The 10771-nt window shown below is 43.2% G+C and overlaps 1 protein-coding gene across 2 annotated transcripts in view; it reads right to left on the reverse strand.

The window, feature by feature from the left end:
• MTMR10 (myotubularin related protein 10) overlaps positions 1-5404 on the reverse strand; it is a 42120-nt gene extending 36716 nt beyond the window's left edge. The window contains exons 1-2 of one of the 2 annotated variants that reach the window (XM_075160248.1): positions 4998-5404; positions 3479-3539 (exon numbers count right to left, since the gene is read on the reverse strand). In XM_075160248.1, the coding sequence (XP_075016349.1) occupies positions 3479-3539; positions 4998-5057 (121 nt within the window). In that variant the 5' untranslated portion in view covers positions 5058-5404. Of the gene's footprint in view, positions 1-3014; positions 3087-3478; positions 3540-4997 lie in introns of those variants that run through there. The other variant, XM_075160249.1, reaches the window with a different exon arrangement.
• Between the last annotated feature and the right edge of the window lie 5367 nt (positions 5405-10771).

The following is a 10771-nucleotide window of genomic DNA, read 5'->3' on the forward strand; positions in this document are numbered from 1 at the left end:
ATAATTACTACAAGTGGGTATTAAGATTCAGGAGGAACAATGCTTTTCTCACACTTAATCAGATGTCCCATTAGTTACATAATCTGCAGAATATCCTGTGTGAGCAACAGTGAGGACCTTTTCGCCTGAGCTTGCCTAAACCACGGTGCGGCACTGCTTACGGTACAGACATTGGACTGGTTCATTATCCATCCATGTATTGCACCTCTTTGCACACTGCTTTGCCATTCAAATCATGAAAACACACACTGCATTACATCTCAGTTATGTTGTACAATTTTTTTGAATGCTTAAGTTGATGTCTCAAAAATGCTACAGACATTGTGGAAAACAGGCTACAGTTGATTACCAGAACAAAACACACCTTCAAGTTTAACAACTTTAACTTCCTTCTCCCCTAAAGTACACAGGCGAATTTCCTATTAGCCAGGCAAGGCAGTTTAACAGACTGATTGGCAAACTACCTGCCATTTCTCTAGTTTTCCTCTTTGACATGCTTATAAAACAAGCTATGCAAACAAAGGCAAAAAAAGTGAAACTGTTACACAGGCCAACTCTTCAACTAACTCTGCAAAAACTCTTGATCAGAGCTACACTAGGAGAACAGAACTGCAGAAAGAAAAAGAAAACATTTTTATAACTCCATCCTAAACCTACATCATGTGTTTTGGAATGAAATTATACCAAATTCTATAAAATTATTTGCTTTTCCCTACTGCAGTATCAGTGTTGCCACTTACAACCAAGGTTTTTACTTGCTTTAAATGATGTTTGTTGCTTTTCCTAATACACCACCCTCCTCAGGGCACACAGTTCCATGAGAATGCAGGCTTTTGTTCCAAAAGCTGAAGACATGCATCTCTGTTCCTCTGGGCACCAGAGGAAACTTTAAAAACAAACTCTATTAAAAGTTAGGTTAAACTTTTAATTAACTTTAACTCTAGGTTAAAAGTTGATTCCAATGTAAATTCCAAATTTTTTTTTTTTTAAAATAAAAACCTTCTCATTTTGTAACCTGACTCATATTATTTCCACATCTGGAACTCCCTCTCCTAACCTCCACTGCACAGAAATACAAATTAGACAGTAGGGTATTTAGCTACTTTGGAATTTCAATTTTTAGTAAGCTACTGTCTCAAAGTGACTATGTTTTAGGAATCAAAAGCTTAATACAACTATTTGCAGTTTTCGAAGATTACAAAAGCCAGCAACTGCTGGTGCTAATATAATTTACTTCCAAAAGAACTCTTTAAAAACTCCACCAATTAAAGAAGCATAATAAACATTCAGCCGCTCAGGTTTAACTCTGTTCCTAAGAGTAAAAGCAATTTCACACAACTATTAAGGACAGGATATTAGGGATACCATACTCAAACTGTACTTGCAAGGGAGTACAAGTCAGCCTTAATGTAATTAAATGAGTTGGAATTTGGCCAGAAACATGGGTTATGACAAATCCAAAAGCCAGTCTATCCAACAGTACAATGCGTACTTGCTTATACACTTTTCTACTGCGCCATTTGATGACAGAAACAAAAAAAAAAAGTGTTTAGGCTGATGCTTAACTTTAAACAGGAACAGTTTCATTTAAGTAATTTTTAAAAAGTCACTTCTAAACTCCCCCCCACCCTCATACAGACTGATGCTCACAAAAATGAAAAGATTGTCAGAGCTACTCTGTGGCTGTACAGAGCAGTGAATTTTATTATGAAATAATTCAAAATAGAATCTTAAAATGATATGGAGGTGGAAATTTTAATTCTGTGGTGAGTCATACTCATTCGATTGGTTTCTACATAACCTGGGGCAACTTACTACAAAATGTCTCAAAAGCCATCAAATGCGATTTCAAAGATAGCGCAGACAAGGGAAATGATGCAAACATGGGATAAATATAAGCCAGTTGAGAAAAACAAACCCAGCCAGCATCATTTTAAGTGACATCGGAGTTTCACAAATAAAGAATTAACCACACTGCAAAAAGTTACTGCACAGAAGCTGTTTTCTATAACTGCTCATGCACGTGTCCCACAGTAAAGGCAAGATGTGTTACATTTTGAGAAAAGCAATCTCATACTGCCTTTCATTTTCTGTGGAATGTCTCAGAGAAGAGCATGCAGTCACTTCCTTGTGAGTCAAAGACCTTGGATGAATATCAACTGCAATATAACCAATAAGATGCCAAGCGGTAAGCAGAAGTTTTGCAAGCATGAAAATATAACTGTATTTCAAATACTGAGCAATCTTAGCAATGTATTTTAAGGTATTTATGCCTCAAGCAAAATCTGTATTATTTTGTTTCATGAAGACTGTCAGTGAGTTGTTATTTACTCTTTCAGTTGAACCTCTTCCACAATATTTCAGCCTCTTAAGCTTAAGGTACTTCACTGGACCATATCACATTTCAATTAGTACTGCTTAATTAACAACAGTCCCACATGAAGCAGTGACAGAAACAATATTTTAAGAGTAACTTGTTTATTCTATCGATCACTTTGAAAGTTAACATATTTTATCAACTTAGACAACATGATAGCAATAGCTTCCTACATTAGTATGTGTGTGTAAATTCATGTTTGTTAACATATAATGAATACTAAGAAAAAAATGCAGTATACCATTGTTTTAAACTCAAAGTTACCCTTAGAAACAGCAAGCCAAATTTATCACTGTGATATACAGTTTGCAATGAAAGTAATCTTGAGAATAGTAGATGGTTCTTTTGGTATCTGAAAAAGGCTTTTAGAAATCCTCATTGATCAAAATGTCATTTACGAAAGATTATTTCTTATTTAAAATATGGAAGTTACAAATATCCTACATTTTTATAAATATGTAATTATGAACAATAATAAAAACATTGCTTTTCTCATCCACACACTAAAAAGGTTATTCTGCACAGGTTTAAAGACACTTACAAATTCCAAAATTACGTAACAGCTGCACATTCAATAAGAGTAAATGAACAAAGATGGCATTAAAAGTTTTCCAATACAGAAGTCAATCATACCTACCTACTGGAAATTCTATTAATATTTTCCTTTAAAATAAAAGAAGACTCCAATACATGCTATGGTAGTGGGTTCTGCACACAGGTAAAGGTCTGACTATCTGACAATAATATAATTATTAGCAGTCTTCCAAAAGGTGTCATAAATGTTACAAAACTTACAATGGTTTCATTTCAAATACTCGCAATAAACGCAAGACATTATTCTACACATACTAAAGCATTACACAGGCAAAATTGCCTATGTATTTATTTAGTGTTTCAGGCAGATTAGAACAATTTTCTACAGGCACAAATATCATTGCACTTTCCTACTTAAAAGTTATATTCCCTGAAGGAGCACACTAAGATTAAAATATACCAAAATCAATAATCACAGTAAAACATTTCACCAATTCTATTGCAATAAACTAAAGGCTTAAGTTTATCCTTGTTGAGCTATCTGTCAAATTCCTGATTTATGCCTACCTGGCAAAAGTACTGGTTCCAGTTTTTTAATCCTTGGTTCTGACGCCATATGGTCTTCAGCCTGAAGAAAAAAAAAAACACCCGAGAATGTACTTAAGAATCAGAACTTTACAGTCAGACACAAGTCTGATCTATTTGGGCAAAGGAGAAAATACTTCTTTTAACTTAAAAAGCTGATCTTAAAGAGCTAGGATCCAATAATAGCAACAGTTTTCTGTAAAGATACTAACATTTTTGTGTACATTTAGCTTTAAATATTATATTATTCTTCTGGAACAAAGTGCTAACGTTTAACTAATTGTGTAACCTAGGCTATAACAAGTCACAGGACGAATGAAAAACAATTTGGCTTGATATTCCATAAAGGCTCAAGTCTTACAACAAGCTTTACACAGATATGGACACTCAAGTTTGCACAAAACTCTCTACCAACTTTTAACATGCATGACTTCTGACATACGAAAAACTTCCAAAAAGCCAAGGCCTAGAACACATACATGCCTACTTGCATTTTAATTCCAAACCTTAAAAATAGAAATACTTCTATAAAAAGACCGGAACGTTCAGTGAAATAACCTTAATGCCTATGGTTCCTACACCGACAGTGATATCGCCATTTCCCAGGACTAGGAATATCCAGAACTACATTGCATCGACATTTCACTTTTACCAAGAAATTGTGAAAAAGTAAAAATGAGTCAACATGTCAAACCTGTTGCTAGAAGAGGCCCTGCCTTGTCTAAAATAAATAAATAAAAATCACATTCTGTCAACTGCACACCCAGACCACACAAAAAATCCTGGTGGTTCTACTAGATATACTTGATACTATAGGCACTATATATAGTATTCTACTACATATACTTGATATATACACTTGATTTTCTTACTTATGCCATCAGCCAAGTTTTAAATGTGAAACGATGGCTACAGCAAGGGTTTAATTATTTGCTTAACAGACAAGCACCAGCTGTTTTCTCCTCAAAGTATTCCACAGCGCAAACGCAGATAACGCTGATCCCACCCAGCACAAAGAGGAAAGCGAGCCCAAACACCTGAAGCATTATTCATAACTTTCCAAAATAATCTCACATGGGCCAGTTTTAATTAACACAGACTTTATTGTGATAAAAGTTCTGCTCCTCGACAACAGCTTGGGCTTGTCACCAGCATATGCTGACTTTATGTTTGTGTGCGACTTCAAAGACCAAGAGGCCAAGAGGCTGTGCTTCAAACCGACTGCACAGCTTTTGTTTCCCTGTGCGACAGAGGATTTCTAGGGGCTCCTCGGAAGCCCCTCCAGAGACACGCAGGTGCTGGTTTACTACCCCGCGAGGCCGGTAACCTCGGGGGAGAAGCCCGGGCGTCCCGCGGGACCCACTCCGGGCCGGGCCGGGCCGGCCACCGCCGCGCCGGGAGGGCAGCCGAGGCGGCGGCACCTCGGCCAGGGCCAAGGACGGGGCCAGGGCAGGGAGAAAAAGAGCCGCGCAGGTCGCTAATGGAAATAAAAGGCTGTTACCTGAGGCAGCGGCAGAAGGTAGGACTTGAAGGTGGGTTTGGGCTGCTTGAGAGAAAACATTGTCGCTGCCGGCGGGCGGGGAGGGAGCGGCGGGCCGGGCCGGCCCCAGGAGGCCCCGTCCCGCGGGGGCAGGGTGTCGACGCCCGCCGGCTCAGGCCCGGCGCCCCGCAGCCACTCAGGGCTGCGCGCTCCCGGTCACACGGCGGCGGCCCCGGCGGGCGGCGGCGTAGGCGGCACCAGCGCACCCTCCTTCCCCAAGGGAGGAGTCAGCCGCCCGTGCAGGCCCGTTCTGGGGCTGCCGCAACCCCTCATGGAGCCCCCCGCGGCTCCCTCCGCCTCCCCGCGAGGGCGGCCGCCTGCCGGCCCAGCGGCTCTCTACCGCCGGCGGCGGGCAGGCGGCGGCGGCCCCGGCGGGCTGCAGGCTGAGGCGGGCTCTGCCGGGGCGGCCATATTGGGGGAGCGAAGGGGTCGGGGGAGGGGCCTCCGTACGGCGGCGCGGAGGGCCCAAGCGGCCGCGGTCCGGCGCGGGCGTCAGCCCGCGCAGCAGCCGAGTAATTAACGTTTTGTCCACTGTCAATGGACGCTTCCTGTAACAGCAATTGCAGCCAGAACTGTTATTTCTGGCCAGACTGACGGTGCGTTTAGGTTCCTTGGGAGACCTCGCTCGCCCCCCGTCCCCTGTATCGGGGGTGGAGCCTCCCGCGGGCAGGCCAGGACCCTGCGGGTGGGGGCTCTTGCTCAGCACGGCCGCTGGGCAAGAGGCGAGAGGTTTTCTCCTGGCCTTCGTGAGAGAAAAGCAGTCACAAGTACAGGGGCCGGGGGGGAGGGAATATTAAAATGAGGACCGAAGCAGAAGATTTCCACAGTTTGGCCTCTGAGCCACTTGGAGACAGTGAAACCTCCGCATGGGGCCTGCAAAGGCGGGTTTTTATGGCGAGCCAGGGTTGTCTCAGATCGGCAGTAAAAATCCAGCTCCAGCGTGAATCAACTACTGCCACAGAGTTCTTCACGTTACAGCCGTGGCGTGTATGTGATCTATGGGTGAAGCCGCCAGGCTGCTGCTGCACAGTCACCCTCTTGCTTAGTGCTGTAACTGTGCTGACGGCTGGAGGTGGACGCAGATCCAACATCCATGTAATTCCCTTTCCTTAAGCTTTCCAGGCACTCATGGATTGCTTCTCTAGAGCTTCTCTAGAACACGGAAATAACACAGTTGCCACCTAGACTACCAAAATCTAACACTGTTATCTCTTTTGATAAGTAGGAAACTGAGTGACTATTCACATTTGCTTAGTGGCCCTTGGCACCCTTAAAGGCCCATGTTGCAGGTGTTTATGTCAGCACTGACTGCAATGAACTTGGCCCCCACAGTGGAAATACCTCCTACAAGAAGCAACAGTTTGGATGGAAATGTGGTTTAATCGAGAGCCCCAGAGTAGGACCACATGGGTCCATCAGCTGTGAGACCTAAGGAAGGGGGAGAGTCTGGGTTCTGCTGCTGGTGGACCAGGCACAAAGGAATTGGGTAAAACCAGCCAGGCCTCTCCAGAGTTTGAAGCCAGGTCTGATGCATTGGGTAGGATAAGAAGGGCTGCTGGTTCCTGTGCCTGCTGGTGTTTCCCTCCACAGCTGATGCACCATAGTGATGGTTCCAGCAATGAGCCAAGCATAGTTCACTGCAAGGCCCCTGGTTTAGGGGCAAGAGTTGAAGGCCAGGACCCGCCAAACTAACTGCTGGTATTTGGGCACTGCAGCCTCACCTTATTAAAAAGCATGGTTTTGGTCAGCATACCGTCACTTTTCTGTAACAGCTCACGTGCAAGATAACATCAGTAAAGGCCTGCTACAGCATAGTACTGTTGTAGTATCATCATGACATAAAGACAGTAAGTAAAGAACTAGAAGACTCCAGAAAACGGACACATTTTTAGACTCAAAATGACACATGCAGCACCCAGCATCAGCCACAGGGTCAAGGTCTTCCTTTACTATCATTAATAGGAAGCACATTACATTGCATTATAGCCCCTGGGATTTTCTGGTGAAGTCAGAGGGTGGATGTTAAATGAAAGAACAGACTTTAGGGCACAATCTGGACTCCCCGACTTAGATAAGATGCCCCATGGATGACAGCAGGGAGGGCAGCAGTTTGAACAGTGAGGAGGGAAAGAACCCACTGGCACCTGCTAGATTGAAGAAAGAAGTACATGTGGATATATTTAAAGCTATTCAACAGCCCAGGGGAGAACACCAGCAAGCACCTCCGTAACAATACGCTACTCTTGGACTTGCAGGTGGAGAAGATAAAAACAATCTCGTGTAGTTTTTTTAAAACAAGTGCACCTCCTTGCACAAGAGTCCCATCTTATTTGGTGTTGGCAGACAGTTCCCTTCACTTTATCCTGTATTTTCACATACAAGATTTTTATTTTGTGCTGCAAACATCGTGATCTAAGTGGCGTTATTCAGCCTGGCATGGTCTCAGGCTCAGTCCCTGTCCATTTTAGAGAGTGCACTGTGCTGCAGAAGCTGCTGGTGGTGTGATGCTGTGTGCCCGACAGCGCTGTGAGAGCAAGCCACAGCTCCTCTCCTGCTGGTGACTTACCCCTTTCACAAGCTAAATCCCTTGGATGTTTGGTAAGTGAGAAATACTGCAGGACTTGCCCTCATCTTCATTCTTCTTTAAAGTTTTTTGTTCATATTCAGAACATTGTTGAAAGGAAATTAAAATCAGAAAAGGGGGAAGAGAAAGTGAAGGGGCGAGGAAGGCAGAAACTGCCCAAATCAGCTAGTCTTGAAATGGCATATAACAAATTTGCCAGTGATATTAAAAATGACAATTATTTATACTACATCAGAATTACAAGAGTGTTTCTGCATCAGCACAGAGCCTTCTGAGGAGTGGCTGCAAATGCAATCTTACTCTTGAGGGAATGAGCATAGGATAGCACAAATTTCCATTAAGGACTGCACTGACTCATTTAAATTGCACTGCTGTTCTGAAAAGGAACAAAAAAAATCAAAACTAAGCTCTCAGTAAACATAAGATCACAAGATTTGTGAGGATTGTTGTTGGAACTGGTCACAAGTTGCCACTGGAAGAGTTTTATGCCAGTGGGAGGAGAAAGCTGATTTGACAGAAGTGAGTATTTCGGAGGAGCAAGTTAATTCTGTCACAACTTGCAGTGGGATACAAGCAGGCAGTGCAGAGAGGCAGAGCAGGACAGGCAAGTAGGACAGGGTAGGCAGGCAGGGCAGGGCAGGGCAGGGCAGACAGCGCAAGAGGGCAGGTAGGGCAGGTCAGGCTAGGCAGGCAGGATAGGCCTGGGTGGGGGGAGTAGGGCAGGCAGGACAGGCAGGGAAATCCTCTGGATCCCCTGACTCCTTTTTGGCAATGCGTGCAACTGCCTGCCCATCTCCAGCCATCCTGGCTTGCCTCACTCACTCACTTTTTTCAAACAGTTCTGCTAAACCAGAGGTTTCTGAGAATGCCTTTGTTCTAGAAGAACAGTCTTGAAAGAATGGTGGGAAGCTAGCTATGCAACAAAGCCAGCTGAACTGAAAAGACTGCTAATGTCTATTTTTATTCTCATCAATTTAAAAAATACAATTTTTTACTCAGTGCAGTTATTTTCCTTGCTTCAACACTAAGTCATTCAGTGATGTCTCCTGTGTGCTAGACTGACCAGGACCCTTACACTTGTCCATGTCATGGCCCTCCCAGAACCAGCGTGGCCTGCTCTCCTGGTGGTATCACATCCCACGCGCTGTGTGGCTGTTTTCTGGGGCCTCTTTTTAGATACAGTGCAAATGGTTTGTAACAGTGAAGATAATTATCTGCTTAGCTACGGTTACGATGCATAACCTGCTGTATCTACTGCACGTCAGATTAGGTATCTTCCTAAAAGTTCTGGTACAACCTCACAAGACAGCTCTGTGGTTGGGGAATTACTTTGGCTTGTGCAATGCATAAGGGCTGGGATTAAATCAGAACAGATTTTCATAATGGTCCCTTTTGATCTCTCAGCAGATTAGAGAATGGATTTCATTAGACATGTTCAAAAACAGGTTAGACCACCATCTGCCACTGATGCTATCCATATTGCTGAGCTTGTGTCAGTGTAGATGATCTCTTCCAGGCCTATATTTCTATGGCAACTTACATGTTTTCATAGCTTTCTGAAGAATGGTTCAATTACTGGTTTGAACTCCAAGACACAAAGACATACGTGTTGTCTGATTTCACAGCTGAGCTATGTGCCTAGAGCTACAGCAAGTACATGCCAAGTCTGTTCTATTTTTCACTGAAAGCGTTACAGTTTATTACTTTACCTGGACACCTCCCTGCTTGTGCACTCAATAGTTTGCACGCCCAAGTTGCCTCAGCCTGCACTCAGAAGTGTGGGACTTCTGCTGGGGACTTGTGAGGAAGCCAGCCCTACAGGTCTGTATTAGCTCTTATAGAAGAAAAACATTATGCCTTAAATTTATTAAGCAGTTGAAAAAAAAAATCTCTTTCCTGAGTGTCCTTGATGAAGATCCAGCAGAAGAATATTTAAAATGTGATTATTTACATAAAAGAGCAACTTTGATAGTCTTGGCCAAAGATATACAAAAGATACAAAAACTATGCAAAAGTTTTAGTTTCTTGAGGTATCTCAGGAAAAAAAGCCTCCACTCTGGGAAGTGGAGGTGATATTCTCAGTGTGGAGATTTAATGATATTGAACTTTGCTAGGTTACATAAGAATACTTTTCTTGTTAATCATTATGTAGGTATTATTTGCCTAGAGTTATTTGGAGCTGTTCATTGGTACGATGTTCCACCTTGGCTTGGGCTATTTTACACAGGTATTGTGATAGTGACTATCAGATTACCAGTGCTCCTAAACTAGAATCCAATCTTTTTCCATGGCCATTTTTGAAGGCTATTGGACTGCTCCAGTAATAGCTTGCTGAGCATAGCAGTCCAATTAGTGCAAGAAAAGGGAGATGCTTGCATCTAGAATCATGCAGGATGAAGCACTGCAGATTCATAGGGGTTTTAATGTTGTAGAGACAAAAGAGGAGCAGGCAGATGAAATCATGCAACTCCTTTTTCATTAACTTTGACACCAAGTGAAAGGTGGATACAGGCACTTACATATTTTGGCTGAACGACTGCAAAGAATAATTTAAAGCCTACTATCAAGACATACCTTACATCCATTGTAAAGATACAGGGCATCAACCATAAGGCACCATTTTGCCATATCAAATTTTGTTTCTGCAGATAAGGCTAAAAGTTGAAAAAAGCAAAAGAAGATTGCGGTTTTAAAGAAATCTGTAGTTCTTGTCTCACTTCTCCCAAGGCTTGTGGTTTGTCAGCCTGCAATCCAAACTACTGCTGTGTACTGGTTTTTGACTACCCCAGCCTCCCTGGACCCTGGCACCAGTTGAAATGGGCATTAAATGGCCGTATCAACCAGGTCCCTACATCTGTTTTGCCTTTCTGTCTGATGCTGGATCCCAATGGGGGATCAAAATCCACAATTAGGCTGAAATATTCAGCTCAGGTGACCACTGCACGCAGCAGAGCATTTATCTCCAGTGGCTGTAAGTGAGAGGAAAACACCTCTAGGGCTAATGTAGCCTCGTAGCCCAGTAAATAGAGTATTGTCACTGCTCGTAACAGGCCACAGGCTTTATGCTGACTTCGTAAGGCCTCAGGACTGAGGCTTGCCATGACTGCTTTGTCTGACCTTGCCTTAACCTGCCTCGAGCTGCCCTTTGTTT

This window comes from Calonectris borealis, chromosome 11 (genome assembly GCF_964195595.1).
Source record: "Calonectris borealis chromosome 11, bCalBor7.hap1.2, whole genome shotgun sequence".
Taxonomy (NCBI): domain Eukaryota; kingdom Metazoa; phylum Chordata; class Aves; order Procellariiformes; family Procellariidae; genus Calonectris; species Calonectris borealis.